General features: G+C 48.4%; 1 protein-coding gene across 4 annotated transcripts in view; it reads left to right on the plus strand.

Annotated features, from left to right (window-relative positions):
- The window catches only part of FNIP2 (folliculin interacting protein 2), a 459542-nt gene that overhangs the window by 326652 nt on the left and 107979 nt on the right, over positions 1-24911 (plus strand). For all 4 annotated transcript variants that reach the window (XM_078676999.1, XM_078677002.1, XM_078677000.1 and 1 more), the window contains one exon: positions 8755-8956. In XM_078676999.1, coding sequence (XP_078533125.1) covers positions 8755-8956 — 202 coding nt within the window. The remainder of the gene's footprint in view (positions 1-8754; positions 8957-24911) is intronic.

A 24911-nucleotide genomic window follows, 5' to 3' on the forward strand; every position in this document is an offset into this window, starting at 1 on the left:
GGGGGCGCAGTGGGGTTCGGAGGGTACCATACGTGGGCCTCAGACCCTCACAGATGTGAGTGTTGTTGGGGGGGTGGTGTGTGTGTGTCATTGTGGGGTTGTGGGGATCCATTGGTATGGCGGGCCCTGGGTCCTCTGTTTTGGGCCCGGGTCTCTCCATACCGCGACAGATACCTCAATGTTTTCTGAGGTATTGGGGTGGTGGGTGTGGGGCTTGGGAGGGTGTTCTGGTGTTGCACTTGTTGGGGGGGTTCTGGGTTGGGATGGGGGCGCTGAGTTTGCGGGCTGGGGGGGTGGGTCCACACATGTCTGAGGCTGTGGTTCTTGTCGATTTGCGGGTTGCACCTGGGTGGGAGGGAGGGCCAGATTTTGGACTGTATATTGACAATGGCTGATGCTGCGCTTATGTCTCCTTCGAAGACCCTGCGGGTGGTAACATGGAATGTGCGGGGTATCCTAGATAAGATCAAGCGTGGGGCTGTGCTGCGATGGGGGAAGAGGGAGATGGTGGATGTACTCCTGCTTCAGGAAACTCACATGCTGGGCTCCAAGGCCCTTAGCCTCCAGAGGTTCGGTTATCACCAGGTCTATCATGCTGGCTTTGCGAGGGGATCACGGGGGGTGGCCATATTGATACATCGTAGGGTGGCCTATGTTCATGAGAAGCAATGGATTGACCCTCAGGGAAGGTTTGTCTTTGTTAAGGGCCTACTGGGCTCCGAGCCGGTGGTCTTTGGCAGTGTTTACGCCCCTCCCCCCCTGCAATGGGCACTGTCTGAGCGGCTGTTTGCGCTGTGGGACGAAATCCCGGAGGTCCTGACTGTGGTGGGGGGTGATTGGAATGAAGTCATGGATGTGGGCCTGGACCGCCTGAGGCGAGCGCGTGTAGTGTCTGACCCCCCCCCCCGCGGCTGCCCCCACCCGGTTGTGTGCGACTGTGCGTAGTCTGGGCTGGATCGATGTGTGGCGGCATTTTCATCCTGCAGTGCAGGCCTTCACGTATGTATCGGCGGTGCATGGGTCATTCTCGAGACTCGATTATTTGTTTGTACCGGGTGCCTGTCTGAGCCGTGTCAGGGACGCCACGATACTCCCCAGGGGCCTCTCGGATCATTCCCCTGTTCTGGCCACCGTAACCCTCCCGTCTAAACGACAACCCTTTCGTTGGCGTATGTCCGCCTGGCAGTTGCAGCGGCCGGAGTATGTGGCGCACTTACGCGAAGAGATCGACCACTTCTGGCGCGAGAACTTGGTTGGGGATGTCGATGCCATTGTTGTGTGGGAGGCGCTGAAGCCCACGATCCGGGGCATTGATATAGCTTGGTGTGCGGCCGCTCGGCGGGAGCGCCGGGAGGCCATTGTGACTGCCGCGGCCCGCGTGGAGGAGCTGGAGCAGCGTGGTCGACTCGGGGGTGACGATGGCGTCGTGCGACAGCTCCTACAGGCCCAGCAGACATATTCCTCGGTCCTCTATGAGGAGGCCCGGCAGGCGTGGCTCGCCACGCGTAGCAGGGTGTATCAGTGGGGCGATAAGTCCTGCACCATGCTACATAGGCTTTGCCAGGCGACTTTCCAGCCCCTTGAGCTACCCGGCATTACGGCGGAGGATGGCTCGGTTATGACCGACCCGGATCGGTTGGCGGCTAGCTTTGCCCGCTACTACGAGGCACAATACGCCCCTCGTGACCCATTGATGGAGGGCGAGATTGCCTCTTACTTGGACGACCTGCTCCCGCAGGCAGTTCCGGAGGAGACTAGAACGGCCTTGGAGGCCCCGCTAACGTCCGAGGAACTTGGGGAGGCCCTTGGCCAATTGAATACTGGGAAGGCGCCCGGCCCGAGCGGTTATCCTGCCGAATTTTATAAAAAGTTCCATGTCCAACTAGGACCCCACTTTCGCAGCGCCCTGGAGGCGGCGCGGTCTAGAGGCGAGTTGCCACCTGACTGGCGTCATGCTGAGATTGTGGTCTTTTTGAAGCCTGGCAGGGCGCCGGACCGACACGACTCTTACAGGCCAATCTCCCTCCTCAACATCGAGGCCAAGATCTTGGCGAAAGCCCTGGCGAATCGCCTTCTGCCCCACATCGCCGACCTGGTCCACCCTGACCAGGCCGGGTTCATGCCGCACAGGGCCACCAGGCATAATATCCGGCGGGCGCAGGCAGCGATCGACGCCATGGGTGCTAGGGATGAACGGGCCGCACTGCTCCTCGCGGACATGGACCGGGCCTTTGACTCGGTGAGTTGGGCGTATTTGTTCACCTTGTTGGCCCGCCTCAATCTAGGGCCCGTCTTCTTGTCCTATATCCGTCTCCTGTATACTAATGTTACGGCGTCGGTCCGGGTAGCCGGTGCGGTCTCGGGGCGCTTCCAGATCGGCCGTGGTACTCGGCAGGGCTGCCCGCTGTCCCCCTATCTGTTTGCCCTGGCCATGGAGCCCCTGGCGTCGCGGATACGAATGGATGCCCATCTGCGTGGCTTTGTCTGGAACGATACTCTAACGGATAGGATTGCGCTTTACGCGGACGACGTCCTCCTGTTCCTTACCGACCTGCGGCGCTCGGGCCCTCGTGTATTGGAGATCATGCGGGGGTTTGGCGAAGTCTCAGGGCTCCGCCTTAACTTGTCTAAGTCGACCCTGTGGGTTCTACGTGGCGGAGCGGTTGCCGACCCTTGGGCCGCCGACCTGCGCGTGGCGACGGACGGCCTGAAATATTTGGGTGTTTTCCTCTCGACTTCGCGAGCCGTGGCCTGGGCACGCAGTGTCTTGCCGGTGTGGGAACGGGTCCAGGCTGATGTCAAGACGTGGTCCAGAATGCCCCTTACGATCTTTGGGAGGTCGGCCATCTTTAAGATGGTGGCGCTGCCGAGACTGCTGTACCAAATCCAACATTTCCCGCACCCTATTGGCATGGAGTGGTTCCGTCAGGTGAACTCTGTGCTGAGCCGCTTCCTGTGGGATGGCGGTGCAGCCAGGGTGGCCCTGAAGACGTGCTTTCTGTCCACTTACTGTGGTGGTTTGGCCACATCCGACCGCCTCTCCTACTACCAGGCGTCACATCTTCTTGTCCTCAATGAATGGTGGTACGGGGACAGGAGTGACCCGGCCTATGCCCTGGAGAGACATCTTATGGGTGACCGTACGCTCCACACCGTTCTCTACTCGGCCCGTATACGCCGTGGGTTGCCGTCGGTAACAAAAGTGGTCTTTGCAGTGTGGCGGCAGTCTTTGCGCCGCATGGGTTGGTGGGGCAAATTAACGGCTGAAACGCCGCTGTGGCACAACGGTCTGCTCCCGGAACTGGCGGCCCTAGCCGGGTTCGAGGGTTGGGAGGCTATTGGAATTACACAACTGGGCCAGGTCATGTCAGGCGCCACCCTCAAATCCTTTGAGGAACTCCGAGTAGAGTTCCAGATGCCTCAGTCCCAGTTCTTCCGTTACCTCCAGCTGAGGCATGCCCTCGCCCCAAGCATTGCCGGCCTCGACTCCCTGCCGGAGTTCAGCCCGATTGAGGCGAAAGTGTTTATGGGAGACATGGGAGACAAGAAGGTCTCTGGGATTTATCGGTCCCTTGTTACTCACTGCTCGTCCACCCTTAGCTCCCTTCGGGACGCATGGGAGGTAGACGTGGGCGCCTTGGATGAGGACGACTGGAGGGAGGCGCTGGAGTCCCCGCGCGGCACCGCAATCGCGGTCCGGCTTCGCCTGATACAATTCAAATACCTGCATCGTGCCTACTACACACGTGAACGACTGTGGAAGGCTGGGTTGATTGCGTCACCGGAGTGCCTGCGCTGTGGGGAAGTGCCTGGCTCCCTGATACATACGGTGTGGTCGTGTGGTCGCCTGGCTGGATTCTGGAGGGGCGTATGGAGTTGCCTGGCTGAGGTCCTGGGCTGGGATCTTCCTCGAACCCACAGGCTAGGCCTGCTGCACATTATGGAAGGGGTTGGGGGCAACATATACAAGCGTCACTTGCTGCTCCTGGGCCTGGTGGTTGCTAAGCGCGACCTGGCTCGGGCCTGGAAATCTGTGAGGGCCCCCCCCCTGTCTGCGTGGAAGGCTGGGCTGGACTACTTTATGGGTCTTGAGAAACCGGTCTTTGAGGCGCGGGGCTGCCCACGCAAACACTTCAAGATCTGGAGGCGGTGGGCCGACTACCGTGACCTGACCTTGGAACCCCCGGCGGAGCAGGAGGAGGACATTTGATCGCAGTGACTCTTCTGGCCCAAATGGCACGACCCTGGTTGCACTATACCTGCTTCCTCTATGTGAATCGTTTTTGTGTTGCCTCTGTACATGTGTGGTGGGGGGGGGATGGTGGGTACGGGTGGGGGTGTAGTTGGGGTTGGGATGGGTTGTTAGGGCATTTTTAAAGCTGAGCTTCATTGACACTAGCTTTGTGAATCTTATGTATGTCACCTCTGCATTGATGCTGTTGTGGTGATCTTGGTGTGTGAAGATGCCACATTCTTGATACTTTTACGCTCAATAAAATTGGTTGTGAAAAAAAAAAAATAACCACAAAGTGATGAAGCATAAAAATACTGTGGTAAAGGTATGTGATGCAGTGTATGGATAAAGTGCATTTAAAATTAACTACCAGGAGAAGAAAAAGTTTATTGAGTATCTTGTGGTGTCAAAAAGATAAAAGCACATTAAAAGCGCGATCTGAATAGATGTGCGAGCGCGCTAGTGAGACGGTCAACATGTTTCAGCCACCAATGATCCTACATTGATCATGGCTTTCTTTAGGACCTTGTTGTAACTACAGCAATCAAAACATGTGAACAGTTCGCACAAACTCGTATAATTAGAAACAATACAACCTTGTACCTGTGTATTATTGTGTGTCAGAGCTACAAGCAAGGGTATTTGTACTCCTGTGGGGGGGAAAAAGAAAGAGTACAAAAGATGTACATATATTTATCACCGATCTGTAAATGCAATACAATAACATTTCCAACCTTTGTCAAATGTTAATTTCCTCAACAACAATTATGGATAAAACCTGTTTTCATCATCATTGGTGGCTGAAACATGTTGACCGTCTCACTAGGACGCTCGCACATCTATTCAGATTGCGCTGTTACTGCGTTTTTATCTATTTGACACCACGAGATACTCAATAAACTTTTTCTTCTACTGGTGTTTAATTATATATGCACTTTATCCATACACTGCATCACATACCTTCCCCACTGTATTGTTAAGCTTCATCACTTTGTGGTTATTTAACCTTGGATTTCATTTGAAACATTCATGAGCCCCTCCTAATATAGCAGCAAGGAGTGGTGGCTCTGTGGTGGCACTCAGTTGCTACCATGAGGAGATCCCAAATGATGAAGTGTGCCATCTAGGTGGCTGATGGGATTCCTTTTTCGTAATTAGGAGTTCCCCTTTGTTGTGGCGTTGTTTTACTTACCGGTCTGCATATGCTTTTCTTTGTCTTTTAGAGACCCGCGGATTCTTTGTTGTTATTATATATGGTTTAGGGACTTATCCGTGCAGGTCTATAAATTCTCCCTTAGACCCTTTTCTATCTGGTATTGTATTGTTTATTACTTGCTCTAGAAAAGAACAGAGGTCTTCTTCCTATTTTAGATATTCACCCTCTAAACACTTTTCTGCAGAAGGACACATTCAAAATGCTGGCCCGGGTTCTGTGTCCCTTAGATCTGGATGACTGGGTTGTAGCCTTAGACGTTCAGAGCACATAATTTCATCTAACCGTCCTGCATCCCCATAGATGTTACCTCCGGTTCAGGTTAGGTCCGGAGCAGTTTTACCATCCTCATCTCTGGCCTTACCAACACACCTTAGGTGTTCTGGAAAGTGATGGAGGTGGTTGCTTTACATGGTCTAAGGTTGAGGATGGCAGTTTTCCCCTACTTTGACGAATGTCTATTGAAAGCTGACTTGCACAGTCTGTCATAAACCACCTCAAGGCAACAGAGCTGACATCACTGGCCTCAACGTGCTAAAGTCACACCTGACACCTTCACAGAGGCTTCATTTTATAAGAGCCATCTTGGAAATGGTGTATTTCAGGGCCTTCTGTCATGAGGTGAGTATTTTCGGTCTATGATCCCAATATTTAAGCCTCGGTCCTGAGTCTCAGTGAGAGTGGTTCTGAGGTTTGTTGGCCTCTTGGACTCCTGCATCCTGTTAGTTGACTGTGCCAGGTGGCATGTGCGGGATCGGCATTGGATTCTGAAGTCTCAGCGGGCCCAGCACTGAGGAAACTTGTTGGATTCCACCCAGGTTGTGTAGCACACTGCAACAGTTCTGCAGTGGTTGCTGCCTGACCTCAGTTTGACAAGGGGCAGACCCCTCTCCCTACCCCACCCAAAGCTGATGGTGGTGACGACTCCATCATTGTTAGGTTGAGGGGTCATATGGGACAGGTGAAGGTCAGAGGAATCTGATCTCTGGTGAAAGCCCGATTCCACATCTGTCTGTTGGATTTGTGTGCCATTCACCTGGTGTTGAAGTCTTTCTTTCCATCCGTCAAGGAGAGGCAGGTACAAGTTGTTACAGACAACACCACTGCCAGGTGATACTGCAACAAGTAGGGTGGAGTGGGGCCCTGCCTTCAACCTAGTTTCTGTGGTTGTGAATGTAATCCTTGCTATGTGGTGCCCTTCCACAAAGCCTGTTTACACCAGCCACTGGAACAAATGTATGGCCTGGCGTAGAGCCTACAACATAGATCAGCTGCAATCCAATCTGTCGGATGTTTTATTGTTTGTTTTGTCTTTGGCCTAGTAAGGATGCACTGTGGGCACATTTAAAGGTTATTTGTGAGCTCTTTTGGCTTTATTGCATTAGCGTGGTCAACCATTTTAGTTGAAATCACCACCTGTGATAAGGTTTATTAACAAGGTGGTAAGATGAAGTTATAAAACCAAAGCGGTGTCTGTTTTCAAGTGTTTATTCAGCAGAGGTACAAAAAGACCACCAGTCCACATAACAGCTTAGCCTATAACTCACCACTCCCCAGCGTTCCACCAACCCTCAACCCAGTTAACTATTGTGTCACTGATGATCACTGGAATGTCAATGTTGCCCAGCGACAGAATCAGATGTCCGGCAAACACAGGGCCCAGGACTAGCATACAGACCACAACACAAGGGTCCTCCAAAGCCCTACTAGCTTGACAGCCAGATGCGACGGAAAGAGCATTTTGGCCATTCTGTCCTGCAGGGCACCCCACAGACACCCCTCCCCCCCTCGGGCGGTACCGATTTGGTATGTATTCCGTGAAGAAACTGCAGTTAGAAATATCTATCAGAAGTACAAGTTACTTAACTCCGGTAACACTCTTTCAGGCGGATACTCTATCCATACAGTAAGGGTAAGTAACCCGTTCTTTAGTGATAGGTGCATGAAAATGTCAATGTAGAAAAGAGCCAAGTTTATATATTTACTTTTGTTGAAGGAACACTTTATCTACTTGCTCAAAAATATTTTGTTGACATTGAAAATAAAATAGTTATATTATTATGTTTGTATTGTCCCTACTATATTAAAATATCTGACTCTTAGCCTCTATAGATATGCCTATTTATGGATGTGGTGCCTAGCACCTACCACTGCTTTGTGACACTTAAACTGCTTTATTGGCCTGACATTTGCTCTTCAGTTAATAAGAGAGGAGTCTTGTCTCGTCAGTTAAGTTGTTGAAAGAGGCTAAGGTTCTTTATTAAACAGTACTAAAGGTGTGTTATATATTTAATGTTTGTAATACAAGTGTTTGTTTTGGAAAGTATCTGGTCAGCTGGTCTTTTATATTTAAATATGTGAATATATATCCAAACAACAGGCCAAACAAACTGGGTTGGAAAATTACAAGCGAAGGGCAAATGTCTCTTGCTATCTGGAGCTAGTTGCCCTTGGAAGCACACATTTTCCCTTGGCTTTGTCCTTTCAGTTGTATCGTAAGAGAGTTTTATGTGTGGGTAAAATCAGCTCAGTCAGTTTATTATTTTCTATTCACCTATATTCTTGGCAGACTCTTGGTTTATATAAGAACACTGCAGTAAAGCTCTATACCGCACTATCCCAGACAAATCCTATTTGTTCCTGTCACCTCTCTTCATGTTTGATACATCATCTAGAAGGTGAACCCCATTTCTGTTCTAGCCGCCTTACTTTTGGGGTCTTATAGTAATATTGAAAAAAAGAGCAATTTGCTATTTGTTCATCTTTCCTTTATCTTGCCTAGATTTGAAATCTTATTTGGCCTTCCGTTATTCAGTCCTACCACTTAAGATGCCATGCCATAAATGCATAATGCGGCACAGTAATACATTGTATACAAGTTGAAACAGAAATATTAAATGTTGCCTGCTTTTAGTCTCTTGTTTGTGTGGTGTTTGTCAAGCTATGCCAGCTAGTCCTTCCACTGACGGTTTGAGCTAAATGTTTCTTAAAGTTACCAAGCCCATATTCAATTTCTTAATTTCACATGAGAATGCACCTTTAGTACATTGTGAAGGATGACTTGAAATTCTTAAAAAATAGTGTTGGTGAATTTGATTGTTTAAAGCATTTGACTAATTTATCTATCCGAAATGAGCTCCTAAGGATCCGTTTACCTCAAGCTCAGACAACATAGGTGTATATTGTCTGGAAACACAATATTCAAACTAACTGAAAAGCCTCGGCATTTGTTCCAAAGACATTGACTTGTTTTTAGTACTTAATTTTTTAAAACATAATTTTCTAAATCCATTTGCTCTTTCTTTAGGTCGACAGAGGAGACGTTCAGCATGGCGGATGAAAGCTGTAGTTCGAACCCTGCACTGGTCCGGAGGAAAAAAATTGCCATCAGCATAATTTTCTCCCTGTCTGATAGGGAAGAGTCACAGAGAAAGTTCCAGGATTTCTTCTTTTCCCACTTTCCTCTCTTTGAATCACACATGAACAAGCTGAAGGGTGCTATTGAGAAGGTAAAAATTATGTAGACTACTCATTGACGTGAAAAGGTGAGTGTTGCATGCAGAAGTTTTATGTCCATGCACGTTTTCCCTGGAGAATAGATATTTTGAAACGCAGAAATGAGGATAAACCTTTTTACTGTAGTCTTCTGTGAACGATTTTCCCATATATATATATATATATATATATATATATATATATATATATATATATCAAAATCTAAACAGGAAGCCCCAATTTGAAGCAAAGCCACACGAAATTCAGATCAGCACGTTTATTTGCATCCATTTCACTGCTCGCTCCTTGACAGCTTTCAGAGCAATCTTTGAACATGTAAAGCCTGACGCGTTTCAGGAAATAATCCTTTCTTCAGAGGCATTGTTCAGGAAGGGCTGGAAGAGCAGTTTCTGGCCGCGTCTGCTCATATAATCACTGGCACCTGCCACAGTGGGCGTGGCTACATCGCAAAGCCTTCTGTGCCTTGTAGTCCGCTGGCCCTCTTCCCACAGTGGGGCCACTCAACAGGCCTTACAATTTGAACCAAGTATTCACCAAGTGGTGTAAAGTAAAGCGCTGTAAGCCCTCAGATTGCGCTTATATATATATATATATATATAGCGTATTAAATGAGGGACCTACAGGCAGCGTGTCATTTCACTCACGGGACGCTTTGGGCGCTGAGGAAGGCAGTGAAGCTGCCGAAATGCATTCGCAATTAAACCAATAAACAAGCGTCTCCTACCTGTTCCTCCTGGGAATCTTCCTCTTTTTTTCGGGAAGGAGTTTTGTGCATCAATTCAGCGCCACCCAGGGACGCTTTACAGAGACCCCCCATCGCGCTTTGGGAATACCAGCCTCACTGGGATTTTGGACTCTTGCAGTTCTTTGTGTTGCCAGCGTTAGTTGGATAGGCTGGGAGCCCGCAATCGAAACCAAGGAGGAATGCTGTCAGTTTTGGGATTATTAATCCCATGCTGGGTAGGGCTCACTGTGGCCCATCCCCTGCTTCATGGACTCTCAGGTCGACGTGGCTGTGATGGTAATGGGGGACCGGAGGAGGCACTTGTTAGTTGGTATACCAAAGCGGGACTGACATCACAGTATCCTAAAGGTTTCACGCTGTTCCTCGACCAGCCCGCAATGACATTGCTTCAATCTAGTCATTCCCCTGCACCGAGGTTCCAAACATCTATTGAGTTGCATTCTGGGACCCGCAGTCCTGCGCCACACTCGGGACTGCTCACAGGTGCGAGGACTTCATCAGAAGGGCGGAGCTAGCTTGCACCAGCAAGCGTATTAAATGAGGGACCTACAGGCAGCGTGTCATTTCACTCACGGGACGCTTTGGGCGCTGAGGAAGGCAGTTAAGCTGCCGAAATGCATTCGCAATTAAACCAATAAACAAGCGTCTCCTACCTGTTCCTCCTGGGAATCTGCCTCTTTTTTTCGGGAAGGAGTTTTGTGCATATATATATATATATATATATATATATATATATATGAACAAAAGGCGGAAGGCGCACTCATTGAGGAATTACACAGATGCTTTAAGTCCGAGAGTTTTTTCTTCTTTATTTAGGTAATTTTACCCAATACACATACACAGCCAACGCGTTTCGTTACTCGTCGTAACTTCGTCAGGGCATGTGCTCTACTGTTTATGTTCAAACTGAGAGCCGGTTGTAGTTGAAAAAGGATGTAGTTGAGAATTTGCAATTCCACAAAATTGGGAAGTGCCTGTGCTCTCTTGCAGAAGTTAAGCCAGAGAGCTGATCGTCTAAGCGACACATTCACGGAAGAAAAATTCACAGGTCCACAAGTTGTAGGAGACACACATGCTCTACTTGATAAGGATAAATCAGAGAGAAGGATATGCTAGATCTTGCCAAGGCTCTATAAAGTGTTGCTTTGTAGAGACCAGAACATTATAAAAAAGTTTTTTAAAAGTTCGATCTAATTATTGAACTGTAATTGCTGCCTTGGGGTATACTATTCTGTTGTGAATGTCAGGGTATTCTTGTGGGTGTAGACCGATCCTGAAATACATTTAGAAACTTTGGGTCTTTATCCAATGTGATGATTTTCCAGTTAGCTAGGGTTGCTTATCCTGTGATGGCTATTATTTAATTATTTATTTATTTATGTTGGTTACTTGCTGGTTGCTCCATGGCACAATACATATTTGTTTTTGTGAAGAAAGGTAACTATGATGTGAATAAATATTCCATTAAGAGCATTCTTCATACTCTATTACTTTTCACTACAATTCTAGAGGTAGCCTAGGAGTATGTGGTCTGCTCCTTCTGCCCAAAACGTTTATATTTCATTTAGACTATTTCTAACCAGTACCTTTCCGTGTAAGGTGAATAGAGTGAGAGAAAAGAAGCATACACCGATCTAATCAAAGCGGAAGTCAGATGACAGAGCAGTAAGCATCTTTCACTTTGCTGACACTATCTTGTCAGTTACTCTCACACAGTGTAAGGCCAGACTCAGGAGCAGCTCCTGATGGGCTTTCTTCCTGGATATACATTGGAGATGTGAGGCGAGTGTGCACCCTTGATACAGATTCAGGTATCGACTTGGGGGACACTATTTCCCCATTCGATATTGAATCAATTTCGAGTCTTTATCAAGAGCATGCATTATTGCCAGATTTGGCCAATAAACATGGATATCACTGAATGAAATTGTGGAATCAGAAGACAATAATTGCTAAGACACAAGAGCCCTGATGGAGTTCACATGTCTTTTTGGACGAAGCACGTTGGCCGGATGTTCTTTTGATGGATTTTATGCAATATATGAGAAATAAAAGAAATATATTTAAAAACAAAACAAAAATGTGTTGACTTGTATACCTCTGGGTGCACCATTCCACTTTATTATTTCAAATGTGGTTCTGCTTGGCAGTGTTATCACATCGGCTGGTACTGGCTATGAAGTGCACCAGAATCTAATTGATTGGAACTGTGTGTGGAGTACGGTTATTAAGGTCTGCTGTTGGTGTTTTAGTTTTTTTGCATTCTCTCTTTCTAGAGTTTACCCACTTGCTGGAATTTCGGCAAATATCTTTTATTTTAATTAAAGCCTGTGTTAGGCATAGTGATGGGTAGATTTATCCTCTTATTCATATATACCTGGTTGTCAACTTTAAAGCCCAGGTTGGCTGAAGCTTAGTAACATTCTAGTAGCATATTTCCTCTGCAATGTTAAGTGCGAGTGGACAGCATGATTGTCTTGACAAAGTTGTTAATGCCAATTTAGGAAATATATGCCAGACTGTATAGTTCTACTGTTGCGCCAATGTATTACATTTATTTAACAACTGGCACATCATTTTGGTTTCAGTTTTAAAGATGAGATCAATAGTGGAGTTACCATTTTCCACTTGTAACCATGAATTGGGATGTATACCTTTAGTGCCTGGATATTTGTGCAGCTGCAAAGAAACCATTATGGAACATAGAGAAAATATTGTCTCTTTTGTGAAGGTTTTGGTTAAGGGAAAATATGCTGATGTATAGTGACTGATGTAGAAGCAGTCCTTTGCTGTCATAAATCATGTAATAGTGTACAAATACATTTAAGAGATACAGTCAGGAGGGATTTTAGCAAAGGTATTAAGAAATAAGTAACACTGAATAGAAAAGATTAGTCTTTGTTGAAGGCAGATGCAAAAAAAAGTGAACCATGTGTCCAGGTGTTAGGCTGAAGTGGATAAGGTGTTGAAATCTTACACTGATATTGTATTGGTTGCTTTATTACCAAATAATCCCAGATATGTAAGAAACCATATATGTCCAGCATACCAGTTTCTAGCTCGATGTATGCCAAGAAAAGCAAACCATACTAAGATTTATATCTCGAATTATAATTACCTCTGTGCTATCTACCCCATGCCCTTACCTATAGTGCATACTACTCGTATGTTAAAACGGATATAAGAGCAGCAGTGAGCTGTATTTTTGTGCAAGCAATGGATTGGAGGATATCAAATTAGCCAATTAAAGGACTCCTATAGAATATTGTTTCTTTCTGGATTCTAGGGCATAGTCTCCACATGTGGGTGTTTTTGTAGAAATGAAGGCTCCGTATTTATCTGTCTGATAGAAAAAAAGACGTTTAAATCTCCTCTGGGTTGAGACAGAGGAGGAGAAGAAAAAAGTATGTCTTGAAGTGATATAAGTTGCCTCTTTGTCTCTCAAGAGTCTGAAAGATCTTTTCAGTAGACCCTGTTGCATAATAAATATCCGTCTCAGAGCACCGTACCCTCGAGGATGAGCATCTTCTCAACATCATAGTGACTCCATGATTAGCTCATCTCTGACAGATGTCTTGATATTGGTTTCCAAAGAATCCTAAACTTTGTCAATGTTTTCCAAATGCTAGATAGTTGTGTTGTTGACTGGTCGCTTCAAAGGGACTGCAACTAATTTTCTGTGCAGAATGTACTTGTGTGTTTGGTTAAAGAAATATCATTAATGTTTTCTCTATTTGTACCTTTTTTTTTACCTTTTTAAAATAATTTTCTAAACAGTACAGCACGTACTTGGGATTTGCATCAATTTACAATTCTGATATTAATGATACAGACTTTCAATTAGTCATTCCAGGCGTAAAGTACACCCCCTTCTCAACTCCTCCTATAATTCTTCCTCCATCCCCCTGGGATCCAATCTCATACACTCACTAGATATAATATAACTAGTAAGAACATTTGTAATGTCTTGTCCATTAAAGAGCAGGTTCATAATTGTTTAAATCCCTGTTTTTAGTCAAATCACAAACTGCCTTTCTCATATGTCAAGAACATAGATTTAGAGTGCTCAAACGGGGCACCAATGTTATAAAAGGCTGTAGTCCCTTAATGTAGCCCCAAACAGTGGTTTCCATATTGTCTTGAATTTCAGGTGTTTCATTTTGACTTGTACAATAAGTCGTTCTACTACAAATATGGCCCAAAAAGTGGTAGGCTCTGTTTTCTTCCACAAGGCAGCAATGGCTAATTTCGCTGCACGCCGACATTTGCCTCATGGTGGAACGGTCTATGCATGTCATTTTTTAGGTAACTAGGGGATCATTATCCCAATATTTATACCCCGGATGTTTCACTGGGAGGATAACCTAGAATCTTACTAATTGGCCCCAACATCTCCCTCCAGAAGGGTTTTAACCTTGGGAAACCCCCACGAATTTAAACACAGTCTCTCCAGCCATTTGGTTTACCCATCGGAAATGCGATGTATACTATCAGTAATGCATCAACTTGAAATGATACTTTTTTCACCATGCAAATAGAGCTCTTATGGATGTTCCTCCCGAAAGCTTCCCATTCGTTATTTATCCTTACAAAAGGTGCTCCGATCTTGGCCTGTACTTTACAGTAGAAGTTTTAGTATCTGAAAGGAGTTTATATATTTTTGGGATGATCCCGCTAGTGGAGTCTAATGGTGGACAGACGTTTTTGAAGCAGTTTTTTCTCAAATTATTGTTTTTTTGGTTGTTGGACCACTTCTTTTTTGATTGATGGGTGCATTACCCAATGGCATATTTGCGCATAATGGAGACATTCTGATTTGCTTATTTAGAAAGCTAATTTCCAACTTTTGTTAAAGCATTTCAGAAGTAAATATACACCTCCGTTGCACCATATGTCAGTCAGTTTGTTACAGAGAGAGGGGGTGAAATCTGGCTTGAAGAAGATCAGTGTACATGGGAAAGAAGTAGGCAGCTTTGCAATACCAATACTACCCCAGACTGAGAGTGGTCTGTAACATGTTTAAGTTTATGTTAGTTTGTTGTAGGCCTCTTTTTAGCCAAATACATCACTTAGTTGTCGCCACATAGCCGTTTTTAGGTCGAGCCTACAGCAGCGCATGCTCTGTTGCTAGACTTTTAGTGATTGAGCTATAACAGTGCTTCCCACCGTCTTTTGCTGGCCTAATGCTTGCGTTCACGCGAGTGTGAACGTGCACAGCTGCCAGCTTTCTGCACCCGAGGCGTGATTTCTTTTATTTTGGGCGCTGCTGCGCATGCACCACTCGCGTGTTTGCTGGCGTGCGCACGCACTCCTCAACAAATATTTTGAGGGTCTGGGTCTAATGTATTTTACCACGGAATCTTCTTGTGACTGTCCTTTTGAAGCGTCCATTGTTTGCTCAGTTAATTTTTTTACATCTTAAAATGATCTTGTTTGCCTTGAATGCACAGGGCATTGCTTGCCCAGGCCCCCCACAAAAATATCACGCTGTCGCTGGACATTCGTCTCATTTTAAATTTAACTGATTTCACACATCTTTTGCATGCTGCAAGCTAGCATTTTGTCATCAAACAAGCGGTTTCAAAGATATTAGAATTGAAATGCTACTTGCCTCCAGGCAATTTCTGTGCACGTCCCATGTTTACTGCAACATCCCAACAGAAAAGTAGGCAGAGCAGTCTTGGTATCATGGTTACAATCACAAGCCGTTAGTCACTGGGTGATGCTGAATATCTCACACGAGGTACTGCAGCTGCAGTGCAGTGAGCTGCTCTCCTAGTCATACAGCCAACAACTTTCACATGAGCAAACTTTCGGGGGGAGGAGACCGCGTGACGTAACAACCTGTCGCTGACAAGCTCTCATTAGCATAGAAGGGCTATCATCTGATCAACCCCAGTGCGCGGGCCGGGTTGGCATCACCCTGCAGTGTCTATCGCTTAAGAGGGAAAGTACTGCTTTGCACTGCCTTCTTTTAATTTAAAAAGAACATAAGCCAGTTCCCCATTAGAACCGCCACAAGAGTCTGGAAGCTATCTGAAGGCAAATTATATTTGCTCTGCTGTATGCCATTCAGCATTACTCGACTGCAACTGAGAGAAGAAAGGCAAGAAGAGGTAATGCGACTTCATCGATTTCAAACAGATTGATGAGAGCTTGTAAACATCTCACGCCAAGTGCCGCCCTTACCATATCAAGAATCCCTTCTGACTAATTAGGAGAATCTTTTGCTGTCATTTTTGCAGTAAATATACACATTAAATGGAAAATAGACACTGAAGTACCATATATCATCCCAAACCTCAAAAGATGTGGAAAGCAGGTCTCTTGTGTCCTTCCGGTTATTACTTTGTTAAAAATTAAGTGCCAAGGCCCAAGGTATGTCTCATGGGTCCACTGTAGCTGGCATAGACCACACTCAAACCTGCAGGTTTAAGTGTGGGTTTTATCATTTTTACAGATATGCTGAATAGTTAAATGAGCTACTACCACCACATCACTCAGGGGCACCACCACATCACTCGGGGACACCACCACATCACTCGGGGACACCACCGCATCACTCGGGGACACCACCGCATCACTCGGGGACACCACCGCATCACTCGGGGACACCACCGCATCACTCGGGGACACCACCGCATCACTCGGGGACACCACCGCATCACTCGGGGACACCACCACATCGCTCGGGGACACCACCACATCACTCGGGGACACCACCACATCGCTCGGGGACACCACCACATCGCTCGGGGACACCACCACATCGCTCGGGGACACCACCACATCGCTCGGGGACACCACCACATCGCTCAGGGGCACCACCACATCACTCAGGGGCACCACTCAGGGGCACCACCACATCACTCAGGGACACCACCACATCACTCGGGGACACCACCACATCACTCGGGGACACAACCACATCACTCGGGGACACAACCACATCACTCGGGGACACCACCACATCACTCGGGGACACCACCACATCACTCGGGGACACCACCACATCACTCGGGGACACCACCACTTCACTCGGGGGCACCACCACTTCACTCGGGGGCACCACCACATCACTCGGGGGCACCACCACATCACTCGGGGGCACCACCACATCACTCGGGGGCACCACCACATCACGCGGGGGCACCACCACATCACTCGGGGGCACCACCACATCACTCGGGGGCACCACCACATCACTCGGGGACACCACCACATCACTCGGGGGCACCACCACATCACTCGAAGGCACCACCACATCTCTCGGGGACACCACCACATCTCTCGGGGACACCACCACATCACTCTAATACACCACCACATCACTCTAATACACCACCACATCCCTCGGGGGCACCACCACATCACTCTGGGACACCACCACATCACTCTGGGACACCACCACATCACTCTGGGACACCACCACATCACTCTGGGACACCACCACATCACTCGGGGACACCACCACATCACTCGGGACACCACCACATCACTCGGGGACACCACCACATCACTCAGCCCAACCACATCATCACTCAGCACCACAACAGCACTGTCCTTGCTTGCTACCAACAAGCATTGCCATAGCCAATAGGACTCGCATTAGGAAAGTGTAAGCTATTGGCTTTGTGAATAACAATGCTAATAATTTATATATTTCAAAGCCAACACATATTTAAAAAAATTGTTATTTACAATACCAATAGCTCACACTTTCCTAATGCGAGACCTATTGCATTGCAAATGCTTGTTTCCACATGTGCCCCACCATGGAGATGCCTATTTGGTCCCACCGGGAAAACCCTTTACTAGTGCATAGTGTACCCAGCCTGGGGGTATCCCATAGTGGGGTATGTTGTGTCATCACTCCCTCCCAACCCAGTGCACGCTGTGCCACTGACCATATACGTACAATGTGTGCTGCAGGGCCTATCAGTCCTTGTTTCTGTTTTTAGGTCTCGGCAACGAGAACTATTGTCGCCGAGTAAGCTCGCAAGGGAGTACAGAGCGGTGCACGAGCCGACCAGGGTCTGTGGACGCGCACACACAAAGGCAGGCAGGCAGGCACACACCAGACACAGACAGACAGACACACGCACGCACACACACACACACACCCTCCCTCTCTGCCCACTCCCTCTCTGCCGCCCCCCCCCCCCTCTACCCCCACTCACCGGGCTCTTTCCCTCTGCAGCGGGTCAGTCACGCAGCAGGCAGGCTCGGTGTCTTCTCCTGCGATCTTCAGCTGATGTGCACGCTCACGCTGCGTCTCCTGCGCGCCCACCACGCTGTTTCGCGCCCGTTGATCCTCAGCTTGTGATTACTACTCCTTCTAACCCGGATTCTAAATTACTATTTCTTGGTTCTCTAACTCCACTCTGTTGATTCGTAACAAACTGATATTCAGCACATTTCACAGTCTCGCTTTTGCTTCTCATAAATACAATAAGATTATTTTAAGCAATGTCTACCCTTCTTTTGGTTCTGTGCCTATTATGCTTCGGACTATAGAGTTTTAGAAAGTGTGGTGGAAGATTCCATGATATCAGTGGTGTGCACAGTGCAGAGTGAGTGTGCAGAGTGCAGAGTAGTGAGTGCAGAGTAGTGAGTGCAGAGTAGTGAGTGCAGAGTAGTGAGTGCAGAGTAGTGAGTGCAGAGTAGTGAGTGCAGAGTAGTGAGTGCAGAGTAGTGAGTGCAGAGTAGTGAGTGCGCAGAGGAGTGAGTGCGCAGAGGAGTGAGTGCGCAGAGGAGTGAGTGCGCAGAGGAGTGAGTGCGCAGAGGAGTGAGTGCGCAGAGGAGTGAGTGCGCAGAGGAGTGAGTGCGCAGAGGAGTGAGTGCGCAGAGGAGTGAGTGCGCAGAGGAGTGAGTGCGCAGAGGAGTGAGTGCGCAGAGGAGTGAGTGCGCAGAGTAGTGAGTGCGCAGAGTAGTGAGTGCGCAGAGTAGTGAGTGCGCAGAGTAGTGAGTGCGCAGAGTAGTGAGTGCGCAGAGTAGTGAGTGCGCAGAGTAGTGAGTGCGCAGAGTAGTGAGTGCGCAGAGTAGTGAGTGCGCAGAGTAGTGAGTGCAGAGTAGTGAGTGCAGAGTAGTGAGTAGTGAGTGCAGAGTAGTGAGTAGTGAGTGCAGAGTAGTGAGTAGTGAGTGCAGAGTAGTGAGTAGTGAGTGCAGAGTAGTGAGCAGTGAGTGCAGAGTAGTGAGCAGTGAGTGCAGAGTAGTGAGTGCAGAGTAGTGAGTGCAGAGTAGTGAGTGCAGAGTAGTGAGTGCAGAGTAGTGAGTGCAGAGTAGTGAGTGCAGAGTAGTGAGTGCAGAGTAGTGAGTAGTGAGTGCAGAGTAGTGAGTAGTGAGTGCAGAGTAGTGAGTAGTGAGTGCAGAGTAGTGAGTAGTGAGTGCAGAGTAGTGAGTAGTGAGTGCAGAGTAGTGAGTAGTGAGTGCAGAATAGTGAGTAGTGAGTGCAGAATAGTGAGTAGTGAGTAGTGAGTAGTGAGTAGTGAGTGCAGAGTAGTGAGTAGTGAGTGCAGAGTAGTGAGTAGTGAGTGCAGAGTAGTGAGTAGTGAGTGCAGAGTAGTGAGTAGTGAGTGCAGAGTAGTGAGTAGTGAGTGCAGAGTAGTGAGTGCAGAGTAGTGAGTAGTGAGTGCAGAGTAGTGAGTAGTGAGTGCAGATTAGTGAGTAGTGAGTGCAGAGTAGTGAGTGCAGAGTAGTGAGTGCAGAGTAGTGAGTGCAGAGTAGTGAGTGCAGAGTAGTGAGTGCAGAGTAGTGAGTGCAGAGTAGTGAGTGCAGAGTAGTGAGTGCAGAGTAGTGAGTGCAGAGTAGTGAGTAGTGCGTGCAGAGTAGTGAGTAGTGCGTGCAGAGTAGTGAGTAGTGCGTGCAGAGTAGTGAGTAGTGCGTGCAGAGTAGTGAGTAGTGCGTGCAGAGTAGTGAGTGCAGAGTGCAGAGTAGTGAGTGCAGAGTGCAGAGTAGTGAGTGCAGAGTGCAGAGTAGTGAGTGCAGAGTGCAGAGTAGTGAGTGCAGAGTAGTGAGTGCAGAGTAGTGAGTGCAGAGTAGTGAGTGCAGAGTAGTGAGTGCAGAGTAGTGAGTGCAGGTATGTGCAGTGCAGTGCAGGTATGTGCAGTGCAGTGCAGGTATGTGCAGTGCAGTGCAGGTATGTGCAGTGCAGTGCAGGTATGTGCAGTGCAGTGCAGGTATGTGCAGTGCAGTGCAGGTATGTGCAGTGCAGTGCAGGTATGTGCAGTGCAGTGCAGGTATGTGCAGTGCAGTGCAGGTATGTGCAGTGCAGTGCAGGTATGTGCAGTGCAGTGCAGTGCAGGTGAGTGCAGTTGAGTGCAGAGTGGTGTGTATTGACAATGTAAATGACAATGCCATTTATTTATGATTTAAAGAAAAAAAATGTCATGAGCAATGCCAATAGCTCTACCTTTAATGATGCCGAGACCATTGCATTGTAAATGCTTGTTTATCATAGAAGGCTCTCCTTATCCCATCTGTACCAAGAGTATGCGTGTCCATACGTAATGTGGGTTCGTCTTGTGGGGCGTGGAGCCACTGGTTAATCACAAGAAGCTGGGAGGCCCAGTAATAGAACTTGACGTTGGGAAGTGCTATACCCCCGTCATACCAGCTCCGGGTTAGTTTACGCTGCTCTATCCGCGGGGGCTTTCCCTCCCATAGGAGGTATCCCACCACCGCCTCGATTTATTTGAAGTAGGAGTCCGGAACAGGTGAGGGGGTGTTCTGTAGTGCGTATAAGGATCTAGGCAGAGCCATCATTTTGAATAAAGCTGCCCTCCCTGGTAGTGTCAAGGGGAGGGAATGCCACCATCTCGCGTCACTGCGGAGTCTCTTCAGTGGGGGCAAGAGATTATATTCATAAAATTGTGTGGGGTGTGGTGTGATGTATATACCGAGATATCTAAATCCTTCTGTTGCCAGAGATATTTCTATGCCCGGGGGGAGACGCGGGGGGGACCTTTGAGTATGTAGAGCACCGACTTTGTCCAATTTATCGTGTAGCCTGAAACTCTGCCGTATATGTTGCAGATATCTAGCAAACAAGTAATGGATTTTCGGGGGTTCGCCATATAGAGCAGGATATCGGCGGCATAGAGGGATATTCTGACCTCCCATCCCTCCGTCCAGCACAATCCCCTTATTTCCGGGTCCCACCTGATCCATGCCACCAGACGCTCCAGCACCAGAGCGAATAGTAGCGTTGGCAAGGTACACCCCTGTCTGGTGCCACGCCCTAAGGGGAACTCCTCTGACAGTCGCCCATTGACCACCACCTGTGCAAGAGGTTTTGTGTATAGCAACCTCATCCATGCACAAAAGTTGGGCCCGACGCCGAGGTGCTGCAGGGCTGCAAAAAGAAAAGGCCATTTAACCTGGTCGAAAGCCGTACTAGGGTCTAGGGAGAGGATGACCGCCTCCTCCTGTATGGTAGGTAACCTAGCCAACACCCCGTATAGCCTTTGCAGATTCATTGCTGTGTTTCTACCCGGCACGAAGCCTGATTGGTCGGGGGGTATAGAGGTCGCAAGATGGGGTTGTAGCCTGTTGGCTAATACCCTGGCCAGAATCTTCGCCTCAGCTTTTAGTAGGGAGATTGGGCGGTAGGAAGAACAGTCTTGTGGAGGCTCGCCTGCTTTTGGGATTGCAACAAGGGTTGCTATACGTTGGTCCTGGGGAGAATCTCCATTTCCAAGCTAGTCTTGAACATATTCAGTAAATGAGGTGCCAGCATGTCCGAGTCTTTCTTGTAGAGTTCTATCCGTATTCCGTTAGGACCTAAGGCTTTTCCTGACTGCAACCCTTCAATGGCAGCAGTGATTTCCTCCAACATAATGCCAGCCTCCAACGCCTGAGTGTCTTGAGATGCCAATTTTGGCATAGGTATTTCTTTTATGTATGTTAGACTTTCGTCTTCTGAGATCGTCGCTGCGGGGGAGTATACTGCTTCATAGTACTATGCAAATGCGGTAAGGGGCTGTCAGCAATTCCCCCGAGGGAAGACAAATCTGCGCCACTCAGCGGCTGGGTCGTTCTTTTTTTTCCAACCAGGCCAGCAACCTAGCCGCCTTGTCCCCAACTACGTAAATGGTGTGTTACGTTGTGGCGATTCTACTCTTGGCGCGTTCCCATGCGTAATTCCCTATGTGCTTGTTGTGCGAGTCGGAGAGAGTGGGGCGTGTGGTCTGTGGGGTCCGCTGCATGCGGACTTTCAGCTAAGCTAACCACCCACTCAAGCTCCTCTATCTGATGGTTTTGTTCCCGTTTATGGGCAGTGATCACTGAGATGGCCTGCCTGCGGAGGACCGTTTTGAAAGCTTCCCATAGAATGACCGGTGAGGCCACCGAGTGTATATTTTCTTGGAAATAGTGTTTAGAGGTCTTATGTAAGGTTTTCCAAATTTTGGGATCTTTTAGGAATCCCGGCTGTAATGGATATGTGCTTCTCCTTCCCAGTGGGTGAGTTATGTCATACTTATGGGCCCATGATCTGAAATACCTCTTGGGAGATGTTCAATGTCGCCTATGCCTTCTAGGCTAGCTGGGAAAGTAAACACATAGTCGATACGTGATAGGCTGTTGTGTACCCCTGAGTGGAAGATGTGTTGTAGTGCGTCAGGGTGTCGCGTGCGCAGACATCCACTAGCCCAATTGCTTCTAGGAATTTTCGGAGGGGAGAGGAAGTAGCCCCATATTCCCTGTTTGGATATCTATCAAGAGTTGCGTCAACAGTGGTGTTAAAATCGCCTCCAACAATTAATTCCCCGTGGGAAAATCTCAACAGAAATTTACCTAGGGCTGGGAGGGCGAGGCCATGAAGCGCCGGAGGAATGTAGACTGTCACTATGTTGTACAGTCGCCCCTCTCACTGACAGGATAGCGCAGCAACCCGCCCTTGATCATCCATCCATGTCCCTGTTATTATTAGGGGACAGCTTTTTCTCATAAAGATCGCAACTCCTCTCGAACCCGATGTAAACTCGGCGTGTACCGCCATACGAAATCCCCATCTGTCCAAAGCCTTGGACGCCGTTCCGAAATGGCGAGATTCCTGAATGAGGACCACCGATGGGGCGTGCCTTTTAAGATATTGTAAGACTAATCCCTTCTTTATTCTGTTACCCAGGTAGTTCACATTCCAGGATATAATCGTTAGGGGGGCCCCTAGTGTGTGTAGTACTTGAGACTGTGAGCAGGGGGGCTGCACATTGAGGTTTCTAGCGTCTGAGGGCAATCAGTCGACATAGGGACCTACCTTTCTTTCTGGGTTTATGAAAGTGTTTTGGCTGTGAATATTGTTTTGACACTAGCTCCAGTGTAAGGAACATCAACTTAAACAACACCCCTCCCTCCACCCCACTCCCTGCTTCCCTGCAAGACGGATTCCCAACTACCCTCCACCCCAGCATTGCAGAGTGCTCCAACCCCGTAAACTGTACTTGCGTGCGTGAGACGAAGCCCAAGACCTCCCCCGAGGCTCCCCATTATCTCAGCTTTACAAAACATGGTGTCACCAGTATCCTTGTCAGTGTTGACTCCTGTGGCGTCTTTATTTGTCACAGCGCTAGCCGGTCCTGTCTGACCACAGGGGTCCATCTCGCATTGTGACCGAGCGTGCTGTTGTCTTCAAGTTTGCCCTTTGATAGGTGTGCGATCGCTCGAACTGCGGGTTTCTTGACTTCACTATGCAGCCTCCCCTTGTGAGGCGTTTTGTAGTTCCATGCCGGTCTTCTCGCTTGACGATCGGTCCTGCGGCGTACGTCTTTGGTGTTGGCTCGCCGATCTTACTGCACGTCCCACTTGTCGCCAACCCTCCAGCCAGTCATTCACCTCCTCAGGCGCCTCAAAGAACCAGGTTTTTCCGTCGGCCACGACCCTCAACCTCGCTGGGAACAACATAGAATAAGGGATTTCTCTGCATCGTAGTTCCTTTTTCACCTCTAGAAAGTTTCGCCGTCTCTTGGTTACTGCCGCTGTGTAGTCCGGGAAAAAGGACACCACCGAGTTCATGATATGCAATGATAGGGTAACCCGCGCCGTCTGCAGAATGGCGTCGCGGTCACGAAAGTTGAAGGTGCGGGCCAGCACCGGCCTTGGCGGAACCCCCGGTTTAGGTTTGCCTCCTGGCACTCTGTGTGCTCTTTCGACAGAGAAGAAGCTATATAGACCTCTCGGCTGGAGTCTTGTCTTGAGAAGCTCTTCCACGTACAAGTCCATTGCTGGTCCCCCTTCACTCTCCGTAATTAATGCCTGTGATCCTGACGTTGTTGCGCCGAGAGTGCCCTTCCTGGTCGTCCAGCTTTTCGTCCATGAGCTTATTTTCTGCTTCTAGGTGCTTGACCTTTTGTTGCAAGGCGGTGGTGTCACTGACCAGGGATGCCGTTACTAATTCCACTTCCTTCACTCGTATGGCAGTTTTCTGGAAGTCAGCGTGTAGAAATGCGACGTCTGTTGAAATGGACCCCACTGTCGTCTGTATAATAGTCAGAGCGGCCATTATATCCTGTAGTGTTACTATCAGCGGTCTGTCCTGTGTGGGGGCTTGTTCTTTAGTGGCCGTTTTGTCAGGCAGTGCAGGGAAGTCCTTAGAATAGGCAAATGTGTCTAGTTTAAGCTGCTGTGATGCTCGCTGGCCCTTACTCCCCATTATATTGCTGCGCGTGGGCTGAGAGTGCCCACTCTGGTTATGGAGCAGTAGTCGCTTCCGCCTGCTTCACAGGTGAATTCTGCATTCCGCCTCTCAGTTTACTCGTTATGGCAGGTGCACCGTCTCCGTAGTAGGTGGAGATTGTTGTTGCATAGTTGTAACTGGAGGGGTGTTTAGGGGGTCACGGCACTCAGCCTTGGGTCTGTTCCCTCTATCGTGCTGGATGGTCTGCATAGTGCCCCGCCGGTTGGGAGGGTGGTATAGCGTCCTGCGCCTAGAGCTGGTGATACCCTGGGGCACCAACCGTTCTCCTATGGGCCTAGCTCCTTCCCGGGTCCTTCACCCAAGTAAGGGTTCTATCTTCCCCCCTGATGCCCGCTCGGTTCCTTATGGGGCCGCCCTTCCCAAAGCCTGATCCCCGCTGTACCTTCAGATGTGGGTGGTCATACTGCAGTGGAGGTCAGCGATGTGTGGGCCGCTCTGAGGTCTCTGGTCGGGGCCTCTGGGTTTCAGGATCGCAAGGGGGGGGGGGCGGGTATGGTCTGGTGCACTG

This window comes from Lissotriton helveticus, chromosome 2_1 (assembly GCF_964261635.1).
Source record: "Lissotriton helveticus chromosome 2_1, aLisHel1.1, whole genome shotgun sequence".
In the NCBI taxonomy this organism is placed as follows: domain Eukaryota; kingdom Metazoa; phylum Chordata; class Amphibia; order Caudata; family Salamandridae; genus Lissotriton; species Lissotriton helveticus.